At 44.8% G+C, this 26,756-nt stretch overlaps 2 protein-coding genes across 10 annotated transcripts in view; one reads left to right on the top strand and one right to left on the bottom strand.

Moving 5' to 3' along the window:
• The window catches only part of OGFOD1 (2-oxoglutarate and iron dependent oxygenase domain containing 1), a 15,531-nt gene extending 8,271 nt beyond the window's left edge, over positions 1–7,260 (top strand). Inside the window, exons 11-12 of the mRNA XM_075161219.1 lie at positions 812–870; positions 1,416–7,260. Of these exons, the coding sequence (XP_075017320.1) occupies positions 812–870; positions 1,416–1,577 (221 nt within the window). The 3' untranslated portion in view covers positions 1,578–7,260. The remainder of the gene's footprint in view (positions 1–811; positions 871–1,415) is intronic.
• On the bottom strand, positions 1,968–26,756 carry BBS2 (Bardet-Biedl syndrome 2). 9 transcript variants are annotated; one of them, XR_012675346.1, is made up of 19 exons: positions 26,535–26,744; positions 24,775–25,002; positions 24,264–24,389; positions 23,923–23,985; positions 20,836–20,913; positions 18,472–18,576; positions 17,436–17,522; positions 16,029–16,164; positions 13,939–14,078; positions 13,000–13,144; positions 12,256–12,427; positions 11,133–11,262; positions 10,128–10,259; positions 9,456–9,593; positions 8,863–8,975; positions 7,988–8,136; positions 7,107–7,337; positions 6,390–6,795; positions 1,968–4,634 (listed from the first exon to the last, which is right to left on the bottom strand). XR_012675346.1 is itself a non-coding variant. In XM_075161003.1 (18 exons), exons 3-18 carry the CDS (start codon positions 24,949–24,951, stop codon positions 7,231–7,233), a joined length of 1,998 nt encoding a protein of 665 aa, XP_075017104.1. In that variant the 5' UTR covers positions 24,952–25,002; positions 25,987–26,091; positions 26,535–26,742; the 3' UTR covers positions 6,882–7,230. The 9 variants fall into 9 exon arrangements, 5 of the variants coding, with proteins under 5 accessions (XP_075017104.1, XP_075017102.1, XP_075017103.1 ...); XR_012675347.1 differs by having other exon boundaries at positions 6,390–6,712; XR_012675348.1 differs by lacking the exon at positions 6,390–6,795.

Raw genomic sequence — 26,756 nt, 5'->3', positions numbered from 1 at the left:
GACTCTCCTTACAAGGTTTTGCATAAAGGAAGGACTTCTGAATTCTCAGCAGTGCTACAGTAGCCAAAATTTCCCTGCTTTTTCCTACATAGAAGGGCTCTGCAGACTTTTTGCTAGTCCCTGCTCCTGCATCAGCCCTGGTTTCAGTAGTCCTTACACAAGGATTTGGGGTTGTGGCCTTGGGATCAGCTTTGGCCTTTCCTGCTGGAGCCAGGAGGTGGCGCCTGGGCAGAGGGAAAGGCCGCGTCTCCCAACTCCCCTTACTCAGCAGCGGCTCTGGGCATGGCAGAGCGTCGGGTGGCCGGAATACCCACTACAAGTCTTCCATTTTGCCCCTTTTCTCATCAAAATTATCACTGCACCTCCAATTCACAAAGCCCAAGGTTTTCAAAAGTTACTTTAGGCATGTCTAGGCATTTTAGGTTGATCGCTAGTTAGATAGTGGTGAAAACAAAAATCTAAACCTAAGCATTTTGGACCAGCTGAGCCCAGAATGCACGGCTGAAACCACCCGGCACATGCCGGTGATTATACTGAAAGCCTTTGCATATCTGCTAAGGCAAAACTGCTCTGCATGTGAGGAGCAGAGCGCCAAGCAACCTTAAATGGCCTGTCTGTGGTAAAAGGCAAATCTGGTACATTAGCTTCAAGTTGTTTCTAATTTGAAAAAAAAAAAAAATAGACTGGCAGGAGATAAACTGGAGATCGTCCTGTGTCCAGGAACTGTGGGGAGTGGGGTGGAAAAACGGCATCTCCAGGAAGGCTGTATGGAGTGCCGAACTTTCTAAGAATCTTTCTTTTCTGTTTTAAGACTGGGATCCAGAATATGGTGGCTTTACTTCCTACATCGCAAAAGGTGAAGATGAAGAGGTAAGGACCTTGGCTGCTAGCTGCAAATTAGATAAAATTGTTGAGGGTGGAGAGCCATAATTACACCTTGTCGTAATGCTAACATAATCCTGAGGGTGCTCGGTCTCGCACCTGCCTGAATTACCTACTGCTCTTGGGCGTAGCTCTGGCTTCAGCTCTGGGAGGCTAGCGTTCACTGTACAGCTTAAGGCTCAGGCCCTGACAGTGCCTAACACCACCTGCGCCTGGTGGCATTTGGGAAGCCTCAGAGGGACACAAAGCTGTAGCAGAGATGGTGCTTTTCCAGGGAAGTGCTGTTTACTAGGGTCACATTCAGTATCGGTACTAGTGAGAGTGCTGAGCAGACATAAGAAGTCCAGAACCCCTTTCTAACAAATGCTGCAGGTTGAGGGGTATTAAAATGAAAATAGTGACGTCGTTCATTTTCCAGCAGCAGGCCTTTGTTCTGGCTAGCTTTTGAAATGGTTTTGTTTCTTTCTTCCTAGGAATGATACCAAAGCCATTTTTGTGAAACTCATTTCCTCCCTTACTTTCATTCCTTCTAGCTGCTGACAGTGAATCCAGAGGACAACTGCTTGGCCTTAGTTTATAGAGACAAAGAAACTATGAAGTTTGTAAAATACATCAATCATCGTAGCTTGGCACGCCTGAAAAAGCATCCGAACAGAACGGGATTTTGGGATTTTTCCTTTGTCTATTACGAGTGATGGTGCAGAGCGTGACCGTCACACAGAAAAGGGTGGTGGTGGTGGGCGGGGGGCAGGTTTCTACCCCGGCATTCAGCTGGGGCCTGTCTAAGCCCAGACAAACGTCGCTGCTGCCAGCTTCATCACACTGTACGGGCCCTTCCCTGCTAAGTGGGGTCCAGGCGACTTCTTCATTAACCGTACAAATGGAAATTCAGTCTCCTCCCAAGTGCTTTGTAACACGCACTCTCGACTGCTTTTAATGCTACGTGGAAGGGGGTCATCGTCACACAACTCTGTCAGCTTTCCAGCTCTTCTCTCATGGAAATAGCACGGTGGGATGCATCTCTAACCTGTCAGGGTGAAAATTACAACTGTGCATTGCCCCAAGCTGATGACTGATTTTATTAAAAAGAAAAAAAAAAAAAGGAAATGGGTCAGCTAAATGCTTCAAAGTCTGGTTGGGCAAGTTTTGTTACAAAATGCCCAAGACATTTTCTGGGGCTTAACTGTGTTCGCTGTTTGTAGAGGCAGAAATAAAGGAGCTGCCATGGGAAATATGAGGTTTTTCCAGCTGCACAACTCTGTGGAGTTGGGAAGGAAGACAGCGAGGCTGTAAAGCTGCTGGCATTGACAAGGACTTGGCACTGTAACAAGGAGCAGGACTTTATTATGCTAAATGCTGCACAGACAGACCCAGATGCTGCCCCTTCTCCAAAGAATTTACAAGCTAAACAGACGAGAGAACGCTCCTGCGTCCTTCTCTACTTGCGTGGGTACGTGGATGGCTCCGTGCTTCAGCTGTGAAAGGGTTGTGGCCCCAGAACAGGGGAGGTGGGCTGGCAGCAGGAAGGCGGTAACTCGCCTCTCCCTGGCTCGTCATCCACAGGCAGTAGGAGGGTCCCCAACAGCATAGCCTCGCACCGCATTAGCTTTGTCTTGGGGTCTGCAAAGCTGCAACGTGGCTTCTGTCACTGGAGATCAGCTCAGATCTTTCCAGGGAGCAGATCCGCAGCTCCTGTGGTAAACTGCAAGAAGGGCGGTGGTCTTGGTGCAGTACCTCCCCCCGCTACACACTTTCCGCGCTGCTCGCCTGCCCCGCGGTCGCTGCAAGCAGGACTGTGCCAGATGCGGCGTGCAGCCCACCAAAGGTGCTGTTGCAGAGCAGCGCCGGTTGCTTCGGGAGGCAGAACACCCCGTGGAGGCTCGGCGCCGGCCTGCAGGTGCTTGCCTGAAAGTTTTACTTTTTGGCAACGAAGAGGCACAGGTGCAGGCCACGGGCTTGCAGTGAGCTGGGTGGGGAGAGCGTGTGCGCATTATTTTTCCTCCTGCCTCTCTTGGGTTGGGAGAGGGTAGCTTTGGATTAGTCTGCTGCCTCTCCAGTTCCAGGCCTGTTGAGGACCAGCGCAGCGGTGCAAGACCACGGCTGGCCGCAGAGCAGCAGTAAGCTCAAAGCAAGGCTGGCTGCGTGGGCACGCGGGTACGCTGCGCCCCTCTAAGCGCCGCAGCAGGACGTCCCTCGGGCATGCCTTCATGAAGATGCAGGAGCAACAACCTTCACCTGGGATCCCAACACACAAGGTTTGAAAAAGGAACCACTGAAGCATGAAGCTGCTGCCATTGCTTCTAAAATGAAAGGCGTCTCATGCCCCGCTGGTGCCAGAGCAAGGGGAGAACACAGCCGTTCAGAGCCTGATGCGCTGGAGCGTATAGTTTCAGAGTCAGTCCGGTCCTGGACTACGAGCAGTTGCTCGGTTCTAGCCTTTCCCTCCTGCACCGCTGGGCAGGGAGAACAGCTGGAACGTGGTTGCTCCAAGCTGCTATTGCGAGATCTACGCTACCTTGTTCATATTCTGACTTGTCTCCCCAAGCTAGCTTCTCCGTGCACTGCCAAGACTTTCTTGCTTCGTTTTAATTTTCCTTTGCTACTGTTTTATGCTACTTACAAAGACAAGGGGATGAAGCTAGAAACAAATCCTGAAGTCAGGACAGGACTCCCTTCTGTGTGAATCGCTGGTTTCTGAGGCACTCTGTTGCCTTCCTGGGCAGCAGCTATTCTTGGGGAGAAAGAAGTTCTTACTCTGAGCTGCTCCAGTAGAAAGAGACAAGTAGTGGAGGTGCCAAAGAAAAGAAAAGAAAAAGCAAAATTGTTTGGGTCGTTTCAAACAAAGGTGACAGACACCACAGCTATTCACAGCATAGTCAGCTAGGCAAAGTTGGGAGTAAGTTAATTAACAAAACAAAGTTACTTATTCTACTGCATTGCCAACCTAAGAGTGTGCTTGGTAGATCTTGGAACAGCCTCCCAGAAGACTGGGAAGAAGCTGGGCTCTCTGAAGCTTGCTGCTTTTTAATAACAAACAATACACTAGAGGGCATACCAGCCTCTACTTGAGCAAGCCCCTATCTATCTGATCGCACACGGAACCACCCTTCTGCCTCCGGTGACCGAGATGAAGTAATTTAAGAAGCCAAATTTGCAGCTAGCATTCAAAGATTTAAAAATCAACACGTCTCTGCTCTCCTGCCCTTCCTGTTCAGTCCCGAAAGCCAAAGGCAGCCCCACGCATGGCTGGCGCTGCAGGTACAGGGGAGACTCCGCTCGCCGAAATTTCAAATGACATGAGCTACTGGGGGAGAGGGGTCTTCGTTTAGGCTGCGCCGATAATGGGAGCCCTCTCTATAGCTGCTCTTGCTGGATACAAATCTGAATTTACAATTAGGCATGGCTGCTTGCAAAGTACTCTGATCGTTATGGAAAGGCATATGAAATATATACATACCCACAAAATGAGTAAGCAGGACAATATAGAAAAATAGGATCGAGAACAGTAAGTGAACGGAGTTATGGAGCGTGAGCGAGAGAGAACAGAAACGTCATACCAGGCAAGATGGCCTCGCGCAGCCGTCGATCAGCTCGGCTGTACGGGGACGCACGTTTCCCACCAGCTGGCTGCACCTCCAAAGCCTGGCATCTGCTGCAGGGTACCGGCAGCTTTCAGTTACTGAAGTGCTGAGTTACGCAAATGCTTCACAACAAATCTTTCGGGATTTGGTGGTTATCAGTTTGCCAAGTAGCTAAAAAAGGAACAATTCAATATGGAGCAAGGTAAAACAGTTTGGCTGTAGACCAGACTAAAGGCATGGTTTCAGCATTGATAAACATGCAGGCAAAGAAGTTCTGACATCGGGTATTCAGTGAATTAGTATTAAGTAAGATGAGCAGCAAACCACAGGACTTGAGAAACGGGGGCTAAGATCAGATAACCTGTTGTCAGGGGTCAGTTCCAATTGTTTTGTTTTGTTTTGTTTTGTTTTTTTTTAAACTCCAAACTGGAACTTGAACTAGGACGTTGACAATCCCTGTTACACAGATCCCTCTTCAGCGGGCGCTGATCCAGCAGCGTACTCCTGCAGTGTGTTTCCCAGGCAGCGAAGGGCTGAAGGAGGAGGGCTCCAGCCCAAACTGAAGTGCCCCAGCGGGGCAGGACCGAGGTCTAGACCCAATCCCCAGCACACGTACCGAGGCGTGGTGCCATCTAAGCCCGTGAATTTTTAGCAACACGCAGCTCTACTAGTGTGGTTTCAGAGGTTATTCTGTCCTTGACCAGCAGCTTAACCTGCTGTGACCAGTTCCCTCCCGTACCCGAGAACAGGATCGCTAGGCCTTAGTCCTGGGCTGAATCGTACCAGCGGGGACTGTTTCCACTGATCTCCTGGTGCAGGTTCAGCTTGCGTCAGCTGGCTGCTGCGCGCCAGCCAAGGGCTGCTTTATTTCAACAGGCAACTGCGAACCCGGTATCACTTCAGCTTACGGGACGTGGATTTTACATTTGGCAAAGATAAAAGTTGTTTTTACGGGAAAATAGATGACAAATTTGTTGTCAGAAACTTAGCCAGGGGAAATGAGCCTTATCAGAGGCCTGGACTGTGACCGAAGGACTGACCTCGCTGCCAAGAGCAAAACAGAGCTGGGACTGGAAGTGCCTGCTGTGTAGCCCTGAAAATCAGGCTGATGGGAAAGCTGCTTTCTGATCAGAGCCACTCTCTTATCATTGAACGGACTACGTAAACATAAGTAAGCAAGCGTTAGGATTTTGAACGTGAAGAACAAAAGGAGGTTGAAACAGTGGGAACAGGTACAGCAGGTGGCAGAAAGCCCAGCACTTATGCCAGGAGACTGTTCCATAATCAAGTCTTAAAGCTCGCTTGCTTAGAACAGCATGGGTGGCTCACCACCCCTTTTACCAAAGAGCTGGATTTGACTAACGACCAGGTTCTTAAAAGGATTCAAATGAGCTCCCGCTGCAGATCTGAAGTGACAGAGATCTCTGCTTTTGGCAGCGCAGTTCTCCGTACTGAAGGGACCGAAGCAGCGGCAAGAGGCCATTTTGGGGATTAAAATATTGCAAGAACTACGTTCCCCAACCAACTGGTTGCAGCTCACCAGTTGCTCTGTAACGAATGGTGGGCTGCTGGCTTTAGTTCAGTAGTGGCAAGTAAGAGACAGACCAGTTACAGGATGCGAATACTGACAGCCCCGACAAGCTACCCAAGAACTTCGCTGCACAGAGGCGGACCGCCTCCTCCCCGCTGCGAACACCGATCCACGCAGTGGTAATGCGATGAATGGCACGGGAGCTAGGAGCACTGGGGCCCAACCTCCATCCCGCGCACGATATTTTTAGCTTCTAGAATAAATTTGCTTTGGCAAAGGTTCTAAAATATCTTTAGATCTAAGATACAGCCTTACTGTAATATTTTAATCCAATTCTAAGAAATCCCACAATTAATAAACAGGTTTGAGCCAGGAGCCAAGAGATTTTTCAATACCTTCTTCTTTTGATCCTATTAAGCACTGCCAGCTCTTCATAAGTATGCACCAGCTTGGGTGTGTAGTTTGTGTTTGTTGTTCCTGAAATGCGCCCTTGTCCACCTCAGTACCTGCCGTTTTTTCCAACAGCGGCACCACGGTACCAGTAGCTGGAAGCAAAACTTCCTGCAATCCAGGTGTGGGGAGAGTGTCGGATATGAAACAGACTGCTTCCTACCTGCGTGGATCGCAGAGCTGGACGGCTTTCAAAGATCTTCTGGCTTAAAAGCCAGCAAGGAGATGTTATCCCTTTGGTGCTTCTAGTGCACCGAATTGCAGTTACCTAGAAAGCAGCACATCCCTGCAATGAAACCCGGGATTCTCCGACACAGAGACTTTAAGTGCTTGGTGCGCACAGAGACTACGCTGCAAAACCAGAAAAGTGTTTTTTTTTTTTACAACAAATAAACTTAACCGTACGCATCTCCCCAACTAAATCAGACCAAAAGCAGTCAAACCAGTCTATGTTTTAATGGAAAAGGCCGATGCCTTAACTACAAAATATATTAAAATACATAAATAAGTTAATGTAAGAAAAATAACTGTTCCAAGGTTATACCTCCATCTTGCATAAATATCACATCTGCACTTAAACTCTGACGCTTTCTTCACGAAGCTTGCTGTCCTTTGGCCTGCGTAATAATATTTATTGCCCGATGGCTTAACTAAAATGCTACCTTTGCAATTACTTCACCGTACAGTGGAGTAGGGGACTGAATTAACCGCTTGTCATTACTGGTCCGTTATCTGCCCGCTGCGTGGAAACACTGCCTCTGTGCAGCTGCTGCTCCTCCCGTCGTTTTAGGAAGAGGCTGTTCCCACACACATTATCCTGAACAGCATGTTAAAGTTGTTGCTTCTTATTGCGTCCCGACAAGCACTGATCACTTGTGTTTTCGGTTTGCCAACTGTAAAGAGAAAAAAAGGAAAAGAAAGAACACTTAGTTACTGAGTAAGAAACTGGTAAAAATACTTATTAGGTCTAGTCTCAAAATTTAGCGGTTTCTTTCAAATATTTTCAAACACACAGTGAAGTGCCAGCTTTTTTCTAATACGTAAATAAAATCCTTTCTTTAAAGAAGAATTTTCTGCAGTGTCATTATAGTAGAGCTTAAAGGGCTTGTTGAAGGGGAATGCTATAAACACACAAAAAATACCTCCTTCCTCAAAGACCTACAGAACTAATAATATAGATAAACAGCCTTGCTTAAGTTGGTAGCTTTTTTTTTAAAGCAGAATTATAAATCAAGAACTGAAACATTGCTTTAAAAATGTTTTTTAAATTGTGTTCAACAAAACTAGCGATTTCTATACCACTGCTTTGAACTGTTCTTTCTAAAACGGTGATCCCAGATGATATTGGACACTCACAGTTCACTGTCACAGGCAATTGGCTATGACTGATGTCACAGGCGATTGGCTATGAAAGATTACTTCTACTCATTTAGCTTCAGGCCAAAAATCCTGAAGTCACTTAACTAACCCAGGTGGCCTCTGAAACGTTACCCGCCTCAGTGGGGTCCAAGACTCCCCGTTCCCTCCAAAGACACACACTTACCACGTAACCGCCCAGCCCTCTGGATTGCCTGATTCACAGCTTTCAGGTTATTCAACAGCTCCGTGTGGTTGTTGCAACGAATTTTGTATTGATTTATTAAATCTCTGTTAAGATCATACAGCTCGATGTACCGTGCCTTCATGTTTTTCCTGGGGGAACAATCAGTCCAGTTATTTGCATCTCTGGGGACAAGAGCGTCATTCCTGGTTTGTCAGTAGAAAGGTGCAGCAATACATGGTGATGGCTACCATGGTTACCCGCATGTCTTTCAGCTACAAGACAACAGACTTGTCTAGACATGTTGGTTATACTCATTATTTTATTGAAAAAAAAGGGTCTATTTTTGCAGTTTTTTTATCCGGCAACCCAAAGAGGAGATGCCACTTTCCCCAGTGAAAGTGACGCTGCCCTGTGTTAGCTCAGACCTCTTTACTGCTGCTCTTGACAGAAAAGATAGGACATCAGCAGGAGAACACAGCAGTCAGAGCGAAAGGACTGACACCTAAAATTTCTTTCTTGGTGTTCTCAAGAGTTCACACACCACGGACAGCTTTTATCATCTTCTTCCCTTGCTGTATCTCTTCTAATTACCTCACCATCTTGAGGTTGATCCACCCCACCTGCTCCATGCTAAGCCCCTACCTCTGCCCTTTTGTCTTCCCCAGGCTGGTTTTCCACTGAAAGAACAAGACAAGGCTCAAGGAGAGCTCACAGTGGGACCAGCAAAGGTACCAATTCTACATCAAGAGTTGTAACTAGGCAACCTCTTTATCACGCAAGTGGTTTTTTGTGCTCTTTTCTGCCTGAAAAACAAAGAAAAACAAAGACTGGCTGTTCTAAACCCAAAACACACAAGCTAAGCAGCAGTTGCTCACATGTCTCCCAGGAGTCGCGCGTCTTCCGCCTGAACCAGCATGCTGCGGATGAGGTTGGAGTGTTCAGCCATGTCGGCAGTGAGCCTCTGATTCACCGCGTGGTGTTCGTCCACCTGTCCAAGGCACACAGTCATGAGAAAGGGCCCCCGGCACTCTGGGCATACAGGTAATTGTTTAAGCTAAACCTTGGCCCAGCGTAACAGGAAATAACATCCCAACTTAACCTACCAGCATCCCTGGGACCATTCTCCTTCCCCTCACCCCGCGGCTGCCAGAGCGGTACCCTGTCCCCCAGAAGGGAGTGATCAGGCCGAGATACAGACCTTACTCCCTGACCCAAACCCACAGCTCAATCTCCAAGGCAACATATTTACATTATTCTGAACAATCAACTGCTGGGGAGCGAGGGCCTGTTCCACAGAACAAAGAATAACAGAAAGTTGAGGGTGTCCCATTGTCTTTGCACAGAATATATAGCGAGCCATCACTGGCTGATATCCACGAAGAAGACAAAGCAATTTAGAGATCCTGTCATACAAATGCCCCCAGTGACTGCTTAGCTGACAATTTAGAAATGCCCAATGCCTCCTCACCTTGACCAACACTTTCCGCAGCTCCTCAAAATATGCAGGGAAATCTGCTTCCACCTGCAAATCTTCAATGGCCAGAAAGGCGGCCATTGACTGGATAATGTCACCGGCCAGATCAATATCATCCGTGTTGATGGCAATCTGTCAGAAAGGAAAGAAGGCACTTCAGCACTCTTCCATGCCAAAACATCCCCCGGAATTGCCCAGCAGGACTGCCTCTCCAACAGTTACTCAGGCCCAAAGCAGTTCATTCTATCAGGAGACAAAATTGTTGCATGAGCAAGCTCTACAGCTTTAAGTAGATAAGGAGACAGTGATTTCAAAGGGGCTTTGATTCAGGCCTGGGGTAAAGAGGCATCTGTGCATCCAGGACCAGTGAAAGAGTTACAGGCAGCCTTTGTGCCTCAAATTATGGCTCCCTGAAACCACTCTGTGTGGGAACAAATACCTTCCTACAGATCTGTAGGCTAAGCAGTTTTCTTCATTACCTGGCTCTAGAATTTTACCCACTAACAGTAAACAGACCCAGAAGTTTCTAAAAACATCCCTAAAACATGAGGGCTTCCTCTGCCTGTTCAATCCTGCTTCGTTTTTACTTCCTCATGTTGGCACCACCCTTAAGTTTCACTGGAGTATAATTAAACGGGTGTTCCCCTTGTCCATGAAGGTACTCACTTCGCCGCCGGGCTTGATTTTGATGCAGAGCTGTCCTGCATTACGAAGGGAAGTGAAGCAAACCTGAAAGGGAGCGCTCTGAAACTCTGCATCCTCTGGTAGCAAGAAGCTCTGATTCAGCCACATAACCACCTTGCAAAAATAAAGTGAAGAGCATCAGCCATCACCTGTGTGGAAAGCCTGGAGAACCACGCAACGTCCCTGCATGCAATGGGCACCAGGGCTCTCTGGTCAGGGTACCGTGGAAATTTCATTTACTAAATTCTATCCCCTAAACCCACATCATGAACTTGTTAGAATGGGGGCAGTTGACTCCCTGCTCCAAAGCTGAATATTTGTAACAAAATCAAATCCAACAACCAAAGATCACAGCCCAAGTCAAAACAAAAGTCCAGGCCTGGAGACCGGAGAAGGCTGGGAAGCAAGGCTTGGTTCTACCGCAAGAATTTAAAGGAAATTTTCATTTCTTCTTGGTTTTTGCCTCGGCCATTTAAGGCAGTAAAGGTCATGTAAATATGGCAGAACCCTACAGTTATGAGGGAAATGACCAGCTCTAATTACTGCCATCCCACAATTCAGATCTTTTAGAACCAAAGCTACAGCACTGCTGCTCATCTGTTGTGAAACTGAGCCATTACCTGGGCACTGTACTGCCTTTTTCCTGTTCTCTGCCCGTTTACAAAATTCATCACTCGCTATAGGGCTCCTGCTACTGGCATTCCATCAACTGCCACACAGCAAACAATTTAGTATCTGAAACGCCTCATGTTCTCAGGTCATTAGTTCCTGCAGCTGCAGGAATTCCTGAAGCAGGGAATGCCTCAGTTGAGGTATCTTTTAAAGAAGGAAAAAAAGTCAAGTTGTAATACACAGACTCCAAAGGCCAGCAGTGCAGTTCACTGCATCATTTTTCCTTTGGTCTCGGCAATCTCAAGCTAATTGCAAACTCTCCACCTGCAGTATCTGTACGCAGGACCGGGAGTAGGAAGCAGAGCAGAAACTCACCCTTTGCGGCCTCTCGTTCGTTGTACAGTTAACAAAGCTCAGCGGCTCTGTGGCCGAGTCCGGGCTGCTCAGGGCATACATGGAGAAGCGGGGAAGCTGTCTTGTCAACTCAAATACATGGAACTGTGTGCTGGAAGCAATCCAAAGGAAAAATAGAGACAGTTACTAACATACTAGGGATTCACCTATTGCAACGGTTCCTGTCCTTCTTGAGCTGGCTACTGACATCGGCAGCTTCCAGCTATGTAATCAGCTGCTCACCATTTCCCAGAAAAAACACTGGAACTTGGAAATTCCAGGCTTATCCCATCACAAGGTTGAATGATCCCTCCCTACTGCTTACGTTTTCCATAATCCTTCCAATGAAATATATTCTCTAGGCTAACACGTTTAAGATCTTACTATGTGATTGAATATTTTCTTTACAGGTTCAGTGAAGTCTTATTAAAAGCAATAATGACAAATAGAGAAAAAAAAGGGAATTCAGTCCCATACATTCTTTCTGCAGTGGTTGGCTAGCTCTCAAAATACGCCTCCCTGTTCAGGGAGCAGGGAGAAAGTTAGTGTCAAGCATATATGAAGAGACGTGTGTGTATATGGGAAACTGGAAAAGAGTTGTCTTGAAATCAGGCATATGCTACTTTCTACTTGCCCTGAAGACAAATGGGTCCAGGGTTACTTCGTAGCTTGAAAGACGCCACTGTGCCTCCAGGCCTGCTCAGGTGCTGCGTCCAGAGCAGCCACCATTCAGGGCCGGGAGAGGCGGCCTCCTGGAGCAGGCAGCCTGGATACAGCCTCTACCTCTGCCGGCTCCCTCCAGAGACCCACTGCAAGGGATCTCCTGGACAAGAAATGCTCAGTGTTCCCCTGAAGGCAGAGCCAGAGCACAGCAGGTCCCAGGGACTCCAGAGCATTTAGACTTTGTCTGGAGAAGAGCTCAGCATCACAGGTGCAAGAGTTTTTAAGAAAGCATTCCAGCTCTCCTTCCAGTAACACAGAGAAGTGGGGCACCAGGGAATTAACGGTGCACTTCCCACGGGACAAGCATGAAGCCACATCATTGCTGTTTCCTGGTCACACAGTTGGCTCTGGAGACCAGCAGAGATCACAACACAAAACTCACCTGTTCCTGTAACCCACAAAGGCTTTGATGTGCAAATCCACAGGGACATCTTTGGGTGGAGTAAGGGGAACACGAACACAACCAGAGAGGTTCTGGAGACTGGGATGTACCACGTGGCTCTCTCCTTCAAATATGCCCTCAGCAAAGATCAGCACAGCACGGATGATTGTGTCTTAGCAACAGGAAGAAAAAGCAGTACCTAAATTAACAGCTGTCCTCTGGCAACAAACCACCACTCTTTTCAGAATTAAGCACAGCCAACTCTTTACACCCCTCCTCTGAATTGTTAAAATATCCCAGATGACCAGCACTACCACATCTGGAGCTGACCGCATCCTCAGCACGCCTGGTGCTAGGTGAATTCGCTACCTTGGCATAGTTCCAGTTTTGCATAAAAGCCAGCTGAGGTCCAGCTGCATTCTTGCAACACCCTCACTAACACAGCTGTAGGTTAATGTTTAGAGTCAACACAAGGAGCATTGCGGGGATCACCAAGACTCATTTCATCCAAGTTAAATGTTAATTGCCTTGGAAAATAACACATAACAGGAAACAAATTCCATCTCTCCCCTGAGACCCATCAAAGGAACACAGCTTGATTCAAAACTCTGTGAAAGGAAAGCGACCACAAAGGGGAAATTACAGACAATAAAGGAGAGACAGGCAAATCATCAGCTAAATATAACTAAACATTTGCATGAATTTACATGAAATGAATGTCAATGGTTGCAGGTTACCACTCACCATTTGTGGTGGAAATAGACAGCTCCACATGGGCAGACTGGCTGTCAGAGCCCAGATGAACCGAGAGGGCTGTCTGGAGTTGGGTATTTGCTGGAATCACACCTCTCTGCCCATCAGCTTCCTTCAGTTGAGCATTCAGTTCAGCCTGTTGCAAAACACATACCCTTCAGTATCAGAATTTCAAGATTTTCATTCAAGCAACCTAGAAAACATACACATAAGTCAGTTCTTTTTTCTTGCAGGAGAAGGTTGTGCTACAGCAATTCCCCGACACTTCACATTGCTATGAACAGCGGCTGGATTAGGCATGGAGCTATGGACACCTGTGCTACAATTTGTTCAAGTGCTTTACTGTCAGTGGAGCTCAGCTCTGTACCCAAACCTTTATTCAGAAAAGCACTTAACATATATTCAATTTTAAGCACAAGCTTATATAATTCCATGCTTTTGTTATGGTGGTCATTTACTGTTCAAATATGAGTCCCCTCTTTCCTCAGACTATTTTTTGAAGCTCTTTACTTCTGCACCTCCACCATCAAGCCACAAGCGTGCTTCCTACACCCTGGCAGTGCTCCCATTCACCTGATCCTCTCAAATAATCCCCTCTGACCCCCGAGTTGGTTCATGCATTGAAAATTACAATTTGCAGTCATAAGCCAAAGCACCGGGCTGAACAGAATCCAGCTCCAAACACAACTGCTCTGGCAAGACGAAAGAGCAAGGAAAATGTTACTTATTAAAATACCAAAAGCAAGTTCTGAACTTGCACAAGGAGCAAGCCAGATGCAGAAGCAGGAATCCCCAGCAGACAATCTCGCTGCATCCTAGCAGGTTACAGCTCTGACTTGTCTGGACTGCCCTATGACCGCTTCCCACATTACTCCAGATTTAAAGCAACAGAAAGGTGTGTTTTAGCCGTACACATTGTTGAAGTAGTACCTTTGCATTTTCCTCATAATTTTTTAATTCCAGCAGCAGATTTTGTTTCTTTTGACTAAGTTCTCGGATCAGATCCTGCTCAGCACTTGTATCCATTAGGTTTCCTTTCATCTCCTCACCTCCTGGCAGATAGCCTCGGACTGTACAGAAACAAAACATAGCCAAAGCCTTTCACAGCCTCCCCAAAACTTTAGTTTCTGTAACAAGACCCTCTTGCACCACCTCAGCAGCAGATACTGATTCTGATCTTCAGCTGGTACAATTCAGCTGAAAACCTGAGCATTGATTTACACCCACAGAGGCTTTGACTTTCCTGGCGATCAGGATAAGAGAACTGCACATTTAAAAAAAGAAAAAAAGGTGAATTTCCAACCTGTCTTTAAGCTGTCTTCACCTGACCAGACAAGTGCAGCACCCGGTCCTTTTGCGAGAGGATTCCCACTGCAATCATTGTTTCAGGTGCTTAGGCAAGTTTGCAATTATGCAAAATTAATAAAGTGTGTTCCTGGATTTCTAGAGCTGGTCAGAGGAGTTGTTACTCTGTCTGGAGGTGACTGTAAGTCACTGTCAATCAGCCAGTAAACAAGATTTACCCACAGTAGTTTTTCCCCAAATCAAGGGATACTTCACTTCAAGGGGTAAGACCTGTTTCCCAGTAGCCCAGTGGAGCACAGAGTTACGGAAATATCTCCAACTGCCCGTGGAGACGGAAGAGCTGAACAGATGATGAGACAAAGACGCTTGCTATAAACTTCCATTTTGCTCTAGGGCTGTGTGCTCTGGTTGCAGCTGACAACGAAAGCCAGGGACAAAAATCTTGTACCTGTGAAGAATATGCTGCCTGACTATGTAACCCCAGTAAAAAGTTGCAGGGAACTTGAAAAGCATTTAGCATGCACACTGTCCTCCGACGAAAGGACCCGCTTTATTATTTCTGAGTAAATCATTCATTTAAAATGAGAGCAAGACAGAAAATACACTGGAACACAGAAGAACGCCTCATGTGGAAGGATGCTGGCCCTAAACAGAACTCTAATGACAAGGACTACGAGAATGCATTGTCCATATAACCCCAACAACAGGGCTATTACTATTTAATAATGCCTGAAAGCTCCAGCCAAAAGGGATCCCCATTGTGCCAAAGTTTGTTTATTATGTACCCATCAGAAAAGCGTGATCATGTTCAGTGTTATTAACCTACTCAGCTCTGCTGGGACAAGATATCCTCAGAACTGTGTACAATGTTCCCCTCCTGTAAGCTTGGGAAAAAGGTTTATATGCTGAAGCTCAAGCGCAGCGCAACCCCACAGCCTGTGATTAAGACAGACAGCAAAACACTGTGCTATTTAACAAGGACAGGCTTTTGTTCCAAATGGGTTGTGCCAGACCTGCTTGTCTCAGGCCAGTGACGCCAAGCAGTCGGATAATCACACCGGTGTCTTTCCTGGAGCCATCCCTGTAAATTCATGCTGAGCTTATTTAAATAATCTGTGATCGTATTTGTTTCCACTCACATTTAACCAGGTTGAACGCAAGTAACCATTCTTGAATGCAGAGTGGGATAAATTCACCAGTCCAGTCTCAGGATAGCATTTTCCAGCAAACAAAGGACTGCTAACATCTAAAATTTCTAATGTAAAAACTATCCGTCTTTAGAAGAAAACCAAAACACACACACTCTTAGCTCTCTGAACACCTTTACCTGCTGTAAAGCGACCAAAGAATTATCACATATAGGAAAAAAGATTTCCTATACATTCATCTATCATAACGTTGCCTGAAGAACCACGGTCTGTACTGAATATAGTTATCTTTGCATTATTAGGATGGGACTTCTTCCGTTAGGCAAATGAATTTTGATGCCTTCTTGAATCATAATGAAACACACGCTGATTATCGCAGAGAAGGCAATATTCAAAATCCTGTGTGCACAGAACGTAACTCAAAATTCCCTTAACTTGGCATAAAGCGAAGAAAATTTGGCACACAAAAATGCCTATGGAACCGAAACGATGTTTAGCTAATCTGAGATGATGTGATGTGCCTGATATTATTGTGTAATAAATTAATATCTTGAACAACGCTCTTACCTTCACCGTCAACTGAACAGCAGATTAACTGGGTGCTCCCATCCATTCTGTAATCCCCCTCCACCACTCCTGCAATTGAGGAAGCAAAGTTGTCCTTAAAGATGACCTCCCCAGTTCGGTCACTGCGTGCATCAACCTGGAACAACAGAGAGTTCCAAGGCACAGCATGAACAGAAAAGCTAACTCCAAAATATATGACATGCCGTACTCCGAGCTGTTAACCAAAGACAGCTCCGCTCAAGGAACTGCAGGTGAACTGGCAGCTCTGCTGATCAGACCACCACACGTGAAAAAACCACCATCAAGAAATGACCTCTAGACTCAGCTAGAAGGAACTGCTCTTTAGAGATGCTTCCCTAACTTACAAAGAAGAGGAAGGGAAGAAGGGGACTGCAAGTCTGCACCGGGAAGGTTATGCACACGTGAATGCAGCAACGATGGGACTGAACCTTAATGCAGTATTTACAATCTCTCTTCTTAGCTGCAGCCCTTATGTGGTGAATTATTTTTATACACAAATACCACAACCTTTAATTATCTTCCATTGGAGAAGAACGGCGAGGGAGACTCAGTTCCGTGCGGTGTCTTTTCCAAAGCACGGGACCCAGCACTACTCTTTCTAGGAGCTAGGGACTGTTTCAGACCAAGAAGCAGGGTAGAGACTGCCAGTGAAAAAGAACAGAAAAAGGAGTAAAGCAAGGAGATGTTCTCTCTTTAACAATGTTATACACCTAATCCAACATAAGTTACGACATACCTGGGCTCTAGACTGCCAGCTTGATATGAAATTAATTAAATTCCCCCAGGCTAATGAGAGTAATGAGAGGTGTGAAGAAAAAAGCATAGCTTTACAAAAAAACCTGGCAAGCTGCATCCAGGAGAGATTTGGAAGCTAGAACAGTCATTTCTGGCAAAGGGGAATACCAAGCAACAGGCTTAAGAGACTAGGAATGAGCTGTATAGAACGCTTTTACACAAAATTAAATAATGCTTGATTAATCCTGCCATAGTCAAGACTGACGCTGCTCTCCTGTTACATAACCGCTTTGTCTTCCCTGTAGTCCGAGAACATTCAGGAAACGTCGCAGAGGATTATTAGCATGTGCTCAAGACACAGCTGAAGAGAGACACTCAAGAGCTCTAGGATGTGGCACATGATCTCCGCTACCATGGAAACAACTTACCACTCCTTAGCAATTGACTCTGAGCTAAGCAGAGGAAGCCGCTCTTCTGTGATCTTGCACTTGGCACAGGAGTCAGCAGCCGAACTAGGTTTACTGCAATAGTTCTTTAGCACGCGGTTTTCAACAGTCTTTTTAATTTTTTGGCTTTCAAACAATTTAACAGCCTTGTTCAAACACAGCTTCCAGATTTACAGCTCCTCATTCCCCCTCTGTATAAACTCACCTTTCCGTTGGACCAGCCAGTGATCAACTCACACACACCATCAGAGTTCAGGTCAAACGCATGTATGCTCATTGCGTGGTTTTTAGACTGTGGACAGAAAACAAAGAACAAATTAAGCTTGGGTACGTTTTCGAAATTGCACATGCTTGACACATGTAAGACACTGGAGTATGAGACTGCAGAGTTTACAGAAAGGAATAGAAAAATGTCTCTTAACAGGAAGTTTGAGCATCATTATCTGTAAGGTCACACACATCCCTGAAATCTTAGCCCCTGCATTACAAATCTAATCCACTGCTCTCAAAGGACCTGATCTTTCCTTTAAATACATTTTCATCCAAGCAGATGATTAGAACTCACAAAAACAAAGTGTAAAAAGCCAAATTCCCTAGAGGGAAGAAAAAAAAAAATCAGGGCTTCAACATTGTCATAAAATGAGACCACTGAGGAAAGCCATTGGCCTCTTCCTGCCGCCTCCCAAGGAGTCCTTTCACTTATTACTATTACATAGACTGTTCTAATCCGTGTTATATTAAGAATATTAAAATGAGCATCAGGAAAGGATCTTGACAACATGATTTGCTGCAGCAGCAAATTGCTCTTGATGTGAAAATTAACTTCGAACATAGACAATGCAAGATTAATTCAGTCTCTGAAAAACGGTTTATTGATTCAACAAATACAGCCAGAGGCATTTTCTAACAGTGAACACAAATTTCTCTGTTGCATCTTTGTTACTTAAGCGACCCTGCAAAGCTGAAGCATCCCTAGTTGTACCGTTGAATCAGTGTTGTTTAAGCCATCACCAACAGTCCCAAAAGCACTGAAGGAACTGACATGGTATTAGTTTCACATGTATCTATAAAAATAGGTAGATTTTGTAAGAAAAAAATTACATTAAGTGCTATGCACAGCAGGAAATTTCAAGTTCATCTAAGGAGTCAGGATAACATCAGAACGACCTGAGATTAGGGACCCAATCTCCCAGCAGCTTTCCAACTTTCAGTGATGATGGATATTCTAACATCGGACTAACCTTGATCCTCCAGTAGCGGGCTGTCTTGTCGTAAACTCCGACCGTCCCATTAGAGAGAGCATAGCCAAACCGACTGCCGTACATGGGGCTAAGTGCAGTAATAGTCTTGTGGGGGGAAACAAGGGAGAGAGAGGATACAGGAGTGAAAACTTCTGCATCTTCAGGTAACAGAGAACAGACCATACAATGTCTATATCATATGAACTGTACACTACTTAAATGGTAGGCAAGTCTATTGTAGGAAGCATTAAATACTGAAGTAACTACTTTTAAAAATCAGTTTGAAATCACCAAAGGTCTTGTAGGATTTCTTCACACAAGCTGCATTGCCAGCGCTAAGATACACTTCAGCAAAGATTGCAGAATTGCCCTCAAACTGTGTACTTTGACCAAGTATTTCCTACCACAAGCAGCAACACAACTGTCCATAGGATTCCTGTGGTCATCAGTGCTAACATATTATCACTGAGAACCTACTCCAAACACACAACATTCCTTAAAGCTTCAGCAGCTGAGGATGTTAAGGAGTTCAACATTACATGGGGGGTTGGGAAAGCCCTAGAGATATTTTTGGTACAAAATCTTTGCCCAAGATGAGCGAGATAAAAATTAACAGCTCCCACAGCTGGACTTTTTCTGGAACACAATTAGAACACCAGGCTAGGTATTACCATAATAAGCAACAGCTCCGGGGAAAGACCCAAGAGTCACAACGCAGCCTGTTTCTCACTCCTTTTAAGACCCATTAACTTACAATTCTTCATTGAGCTAAGGCTCTCAGTGCTTGGAAATGCAGGTTTTTCCACACGCTAAGACTAGAGATTTTAATGTCAGGAGGAACAATTGCAGTCGTCTGTCTGGTCTTCTGTACAGTGTAGCACAGGAGACGACTTTAAATTAAATCCTTCACAAATTTCTTAAACTCAGCTGACTGCTCCTTGATTTTTTTTACCATAAAACATGGTTTCCAAACCCTTTACCCTTCCATCTGACAGATCTTCTCCAAAGGCCTTCGCAAGTAACAATACTCTCTAAATTGCGAGCGCCCAGTAAAAACAGAAGACCCCAGCAACAGTCACAAACTCACAAAGGCAGCAATACTCCCTTTAATACCTGACTGTCCCTTTATAAATTCAAGAATCACAACAATCACTACAGTTTCAGTTTCACCAAAGTAAGTGATTAAACACAGAAAATGCAAACTATTCAGGTCGTCCAAAACTTTCCAAAAGCACAATGTATAAAGCCACTGTTCCCTGAATCTACCTTCTTAAAGGAAAGGTTTAGGTGCAGCTGCGCCCTTTTAAATTAGAACAGTAGGATTCTAACAGGCCTCTAAAGACCCTGCAGGTGTGAATTTAAAACAATTCTACTGTGCATCTGGACATAAATCATACAAGAGAGTGATGGACGTTTAGCTTCCCTTTAACTAGAAATCACAACATGACTCTAGACTGGTTACTGTACAAACAGCAGAAGGTATTACAGGCCCAGTTCTAATTCCAGCTATAGCAACAGCTTCCCTTCCTAGAACACTGCCCGGATTTGCCTTTTACAGCTCTTTGTAAGTGGTTTAATAGTAACTAAGCCTTTTAGACCCAACTTGGGCAGTGGGGAGACCTCAGATCTTCAAGGACAAAGGTCTGTAGTGTGTCCTTACTCTACCCTGGGCCCAGAAGGGTGACGAGAAGGCTAAGAAAACTCCTAAATGCAATGATAATGGTATTTTTCTCCCTTCCAAACAACCAAAAGTTAACAGTGGGGATCTCTCAGTTCTTAAGTTAAAAAGCAACTCCCACACCTTTTAGTAATCCCTCTGAAAACCTATCTGCCCCATATTTTACTTTAGGCGCTGCAAAGATGCAGCTCTGTTTATACAGCCAGTGTGTAACTCCAACTGCAATACAAACCTCCCGTTTTGCCTGGGCAACCCCCTTCTACCCTGCCGTGCACTGTCTGGATACACACAGGGGCAAGTTACTTCATCGTGATTGTGCCAACGCATTTGAGGAAAACTGGGGAAGAGATTCTTTTGCTCAGAAGGCACCAAGAGCTTCAATCACAATCCAGCAATCACCTTAATCACCTTTGGACAGGGCCCTGACTTTCAGTCAAACAATAGTTACTTTTCTCAGCCTGGCGAAAGGTTTGTAAATAAACAAAGCAAAAAACCCTGTGCATAATGAAAGACATTATTAAACTCTAACTTTTGCAGCTCTAGCAGAAGAGATACTGTGCCAAACAGTTAAGTAACTATTTAACTACACAATAAATTTGAACCAGAGTAACCGGAGAAGCTTTACAGTACACAATACTTTCAGCTCCATCAGCAATTATAATAAACATTAGCTAGAAGTAATTTACCTCCGTCTCTGACATTTCTGCCACGATCTCATCTTCTTTAAACACCCGGATGTCAAAATCTTCAGAGCCAACAAGAAGCTAGAAAAAAATAAATTCTACCTTAAAAATAGCTATTCAAGCTAAGGAAATAAAAAGGACATACTCCAGGAACCAGAGGGCAATTAAATATTCCAAGTCCAGCAATGAAGAAGTATTAACAGCTGTGTGAAAAGTTGCCAGGGGAACAAAAGGCACCCTCTGTCAAGACAAGATTTCAGAAGTCTCCCGTTGACCGAGTATTAGTTATACCTTTTTTTGTCAAGCTAGACTCTACAAAAGCGTAGTGAAATATCTGGGATAGGAATGAGAAAAGATACTTTGGAACATCAGGGCTACACTTTTTTTTTTACCGTAAAAGATTGTGTTATAATTCATAACTGCAATTATACACATCAAAAATACTACGTTGCCTGTGTTGGAGCAGGAGACCTGCAACTCAGTTCTGACTTGTACTACATGGGTTGAGAGAAACAGCGACTCCCAGTTACTAGCCTGTGAGGAAACAGCTGGGGGAAAAAAAAAAAAAAAAAATCATTGCTTAGCACTGAACATCCCTCATTTAAAAAAAACTCAAAACGAATGAATCCAAGTATCAAACCATCGCTGCTCCTGCAAGCTAAATGGCGGCTGCGACTACTGCAAAGCATGGGTAAAACGAGCTTTCACTTGATTTAAATGATTATACAAATAGGATATCAGCACTGAATTGGGTCTTCTGGATTCTCATTCCTTATCGTTTCTTACATCTTAGTTCTTTTCCTGTTTCTTAGTTGAGCAGGTAGAAGGTATTAACTGAAAAGGAGCCCCATGGAAAAGCACTTTCTAAAGATGGTGACAAGTCACGGCTTCTATTTTGCAAATTGAGAAACCAAGGAACAGATCTGCTTAGTGCCTTGCCCATAAAGACACCCATGAAATCAGTGACAAACAGAATTTTAAATGAAAGTTTAAAACCTGGTAGTACCTTCCCCCACTGGAACCAATGACTCTTCCATCTTTACTTGGCAGACTAGACACAAATCCATATCAAAGTTGGATTTTTAAAAAGATTAAAGGCTTTTTTTCTTCCCAAGTAAAGATGCTTCAAATTATGACAAACTAAATTACACCAAGCTAAGCTTACTGTAGCTATTGAAATAATTTACAAGAAACAACATACGTAAGAGGTACAGATTTCTTGACAAGTCCCAACTACCAGCAAAAAGTGACCAGCTAAAAGCACAGAATCTTGAAACAATTACTGGTGATGCTGCATTTCCCAGAGGTGCCTAGATGTTTTTTCATTCAGTTTGATTCAACTCATCCACCTCAGTGACTTTCATTCCACTGAATTGGAATTTGAAAAAGCAAGGCAAAAGTTTTTCCTCCCAAGTCTTTGGCAAGATGGGAGAAAGTAACCTGTATCCATCTAAAATCCTGAGGAAGACAGTGATTACAACAAATTAGTTTTGTTAGCTACTAAATGACAGAAGTGTATTCATGCAGTTTTAAAATCAGTCAATTTTAAATGTAGACATGTTTTTACTGGGGCAGGAAGAATGGAAATGAAGGTAGCACACCCATTTATCAGATAAGACACAAAGTGATAAACAATTTAAAAAGATCTTTCTGTGCATTTTCTCAGAACTTCAATTTTAAACAAAAGCCACAAATAAAAAAAAAACCACCTACATAATTAAGATTAAAAAGCACCCTAAAAAAAATCTCAGCAAATGCATTTCGGGCTAACTGGCAGGGTAAGTTAGTTGGATAATGCATCCAACTCTGCTTAGCTCAAAGTAGCATCAGATTACACCAACTGCTGAGAATGAACCTTTTTCAAGCAGGAAACAATAGCAAAACCAAAAAACCATTTAGAAGCACAAGAGCAAAACATTTACAATTAGTGCCATAGATCAGTTTCCTGGTTTCTGAATCTTTATACACTGTCTCCACTTTCTATAACCACCTCTCAGCACATTAAAAAAAACACACCCTAAGAGAAGCTGTGTAGAAATTGATTGGAAAACCTGAGATTTTTTCATTTCCTGAAGATCCCAATCAAGCACAGGTCTGTATCAGTTCAGTATTTATAAAAAACACATAAGAGGTGTAGAGGCCTTTTACATGTCACAATAAACATTACATAGTCCAAGTAAAATTCCAAACAAGGATTTTTTTGGGAACTAAACAGAAAAGCTTAAGTAATTATGATTAAAATTGAAAGCATGGTGATTTAGCATCGTATTTACTTGCACGTGACGTATACTAGGAAGCCATTACTTTTCTTGAAGATTCATACTTATAAGCATGATTCTTCAATTCATTCGGGATGGAAGAACATTTACAACAGAGAATGCCATTCAAATTCACGACTTCATCCATCCCTTGCAGCCTGCATGATCAGAATGGCAGCTGTTTCCTATTGGTTGTCTCACATCTTATCAGCAAGATGCTTGTTACAAGTTATCTTCATTTTAAATCAGAAAAGCAAGGAATATTTCATTTCCCCATGTCACTATGAAGAAACAGGAGGACTGGATGTGAAGACAGATTTCTTGATTTTACCAATCGTAAGTGAAGCTCTTCACAGCACAGCTTTTTAAGAGCTCACTCTTACATGTAAGATCTTGCAAGTTGTTTCTCTGAAATTTAAAAAAGTATTTATAACCACATTCAAGAAATACCACTGAAATAGATGCCTTGCAACTGATGATCACATGCATTTCATTGTATTTCTCCTGGTGTAGTTCAGAAAAATGAGAGATGTTTTCCATTACAGCTAGCAATTGATTCACCAAAGCCAGGCAGTAACGCTGTGAAGACTCCAGACATGCCTGGTTTTACACGCTCTGAGGAGTGCCAGAGACCAGTGCTGCTCCCTGTACACGGGCTGAGCATTTATGCATGTCTTTGCCGGGCCGACGTATGAAAAAGGGACAACTTCCACGCAGGGATCGCTTTAACTGGTAATGTGTGTCAGTCATATTTGATAACCCATGGTTTTTTATTATCATTTCACTACAAGACCATGAAAAGAGCTGAATTTGCATGTAAACGGTTACAAACCTCATTTTTGCCATCACCATCAAAGTCACACAGTGCTAATGAACAAACGTTGTCTCCGGTAACCTAAAATGAGAAAGACAGTCCTCAATACTGATGATAGCTGTCAGAAGCTGAACTATTTTTATGATCTCAATTGCAACAGAACGATTGACATAGTTAACATTCAAGCAACATCTGAGTGCACTGAATACATGTCCAAAATACAGTTTAAGGTCTGAGATAAATTAAGAAAGATCAACAACCAAATTAATATTTATCATAATAAAAAAAAAAAATCAAGAGGAATTAGTGCCATTGAAAGAATCTTGTAATAACATCAAAAGCATTATGCGTAGCCTTACTGTCCAGAAAAGGTCATTTCCTTCATAATCAAAGCCCTGCAGGGCACAGTTTCCACCAATAATAGCAAGTGGAGATGAAATATCTCCCAGCTTTCCAAGAACTATTGCATTGGCTCCATCTGAAACCTACAGGGAAACATTAAAGGTAAGAGAAACGGCAGACAATGAGACACCGGAGTACACAAATCAAAAAAAGAGCTTCCAACATTATCACTATCAGTTTAGCTGAGCTCCGAATGCCTATTAGATGTTTTAAATTTTGTCTTGCTAGGTGATGTGTGACGTATTATGAAAATTTGCTCTCGCATGTGCATACACAGACATACATCACATTCCTATATTCCAGATATTCTAAAGGCAAAATGTTCTGAATACAGTAATATAACTAATGCAAGGATAATTAATTGACATAATTAATTGACAAAGTAATGTAAAAACTGTCATCTTTAGAATGGAAAGAAAAATAAAACAATGAAGACACTAAAAAAAGCAGACAGTTAAATTAACTTGCCTCTCTGTAAAACAAATCTGAGTTGTTATATACATCGTAAGCCAATAAATTAGTCTGTGTTCCAACCAGCAGACAGTCATAACCAAGCTGAGGGTTCAGCACTCCCGAAGCTAGACAAGTGATCCCTTGATTAATGTTGAGAAGAGAAATGTCCGAATCTTGGTTACTTTGCACCATTCGGTTTGTGCTTGTTCTCTGCCCTCGGGCATGAGGATTATGAATAAAAACCTGTAGAAACAAAGATATAAATATTAGCACCAAGCATGTGTTTGTATACCATCATTAAAGACTACTGTTTCGATAATAACTGCGATGGGGAAGAAGGGCATTCACTCAACCAAAGTGAGGACAAAAGACTGGGGTTTTTGCTGACAATACTGTTTCTGACAGTTATTCTTTAGTTTTAAACTACAGCAAAAAAGGGAAACGGCAGGAAAAACCCTGCTCTGGCCAGCGGAGTTGTGCTACCATTGTTCTGTTTGTTTCTGAAAATGGCAACCGACCAGTCATCAGAGCAAGGTGAAAAAAGCAAACCAAAGGGAGCAACAACAAACTAAACAAATTATATCCAGCTGGTAACAGTGCTACCAAAAATCCCCAAACATTTAGGGCAATTTACCTGGTACTTATCTGTAACCTCCATCTGTAGGTGAACATGGTTAATTTATTAAAAAGGGGCCTGTGATAAATAAGCTTTTATTCTCACTGACCAATATTCAGTCACTGTAATTGTCTGGAGCAGAATCAGGGGATCACAGGATATTATGCTTAATAGCCTTGGCTTTATGGCTGTGCAGTCTGTCTCTCAGACAAGCCCTTGTTCTATGCAGTTCCTAAAGGCTCCAACATAAAATTAATAACAATGCTGGGAAACATCACAGATGAACCACGTTTGTATTTACAGCAACCTAAATGCCTCTGTGGGTTTATGCTTCAACCTACGTTTTGTTTATTAGTTCAGTTGTATTTAAGCCTCTTTTGTTTGTATTTCAAACTCAAACAGAGGGCACACAATGCCTTCTGTTCCCACAAGGCAGTCTTTGCATTACCTACAGAAACCTTAGCACCATTTCCTTTACCAGCACCGACCTCAGTCTGTAACAGTGCTACCGCTCACCGCTGTAACTGAGAACGGTACGATAAAACCCACGGCTTGAAAAAATCCCATTGTCCGCTAGAAAATGGGAAAGTTTCCTTGGCGACTTGGGTTACCAGCTATTAATTTTTTGCAAACTCCCTGTTGCCACAAAGCAGAGCTTCAAGCGTCACGTCCCCAGGCCTGCAGACAGCTCCAGCGCCTCCTCCATTGCTCTCGGCCTACAGACAGAGGAGAAGCGAGCAAGCCCCCTCTCCCTCGCAGGGCTTTCACAACGGGAGGCAGGCAAGCCGGCAGGCAGGCAAGCCGGCAGGCGTTAACGCGGTTTTCTGCCGCAGACATCAGCGCGGCACCTGAGCGGCTCAGCAGAGCCAAAACCCCCGAGAGCCGCTGCGACCTCCGCAACGTCGCAGGCCCCCTCCGAGCGCCGCGTCTGTGACCCCGCGGCCGAGGAGCGCGGGGCCTGCCGGCCCGAGAGCGCCCGCCTGGGCCCCGGAGGGGCGCCGCGGCAGCACAGCCAGGACAGGCCCCGGCGGCCGCCGGCCCCCAAGAAGGGCCTTTTCCCCTCAGCTCGGCGGGCGCACGGAGTCCCCCGCCCCGCCCGGGCGCGGCCCAGCCCCCTGAGGGGAGGCGGGCGGGATGGCGGGCCGCACCGCCCCGTTACCTTGCCCGCCTGCGTGGCGGCCGCCAGGCAGGGGTGCGTCCCGTCGTACCGGCCCAGCGCCACCATGCGGGGCAGGATCTTGTGGTTGAGCTTCAGCGTGAACACGGGCACCAGCATGGCGGCGGCAGCGGCGGGCGGGCCGGGCCGGGCCGGGCCGAGGACCCCGCCGCCGGACGCGGGCTCCGCCGAGGCCACGCACCGCCCGCTCGCGCACGCCGCCGC

The sequence above is a fragment of the Calonectris borealis genome, chromosome 12 (genome assembly GCF_964195595.1).
Source record: "Calonectris borealis chromosome 12, bCalBor7.hap1.2, whole genome shotgun sequence".
Classification (NCBI taxonomy): domain Eukaryota; kingdom Metazoa; phylum Chordata; class Aves; order Procellariiformes; family Procellariidae; genus Calonectris; species Calonectris borealis.
Note: the sequence above shows the minus strand (reverse complement) of the source record. Positions and strands in the feature narration are given on the sequence as shown.

Coding starts and splice junctions, on each gene's coding strand:
- BBS2 (XM_075161001.1), bottom strand. CDS start 26,651: ATGCTGGTGCCCGTGTTCACGCTGAAGCTCAACCACAAGATCCTGCCC. Junction 11,263..12,255: donor TTTGTGGGTTACAGGAACAG/GTGAGTTTTGTG, acceptor GATTGCTTCCAG/CACACAGTTCCATGTATTTG. Junction 7,338..7,987: donor GAGGGCTGGGCGGTTACGTG/GTAAGTGTGTGT, acceptor TTCTCTTTACAG/TTGGCAAACCGAAAACACAA.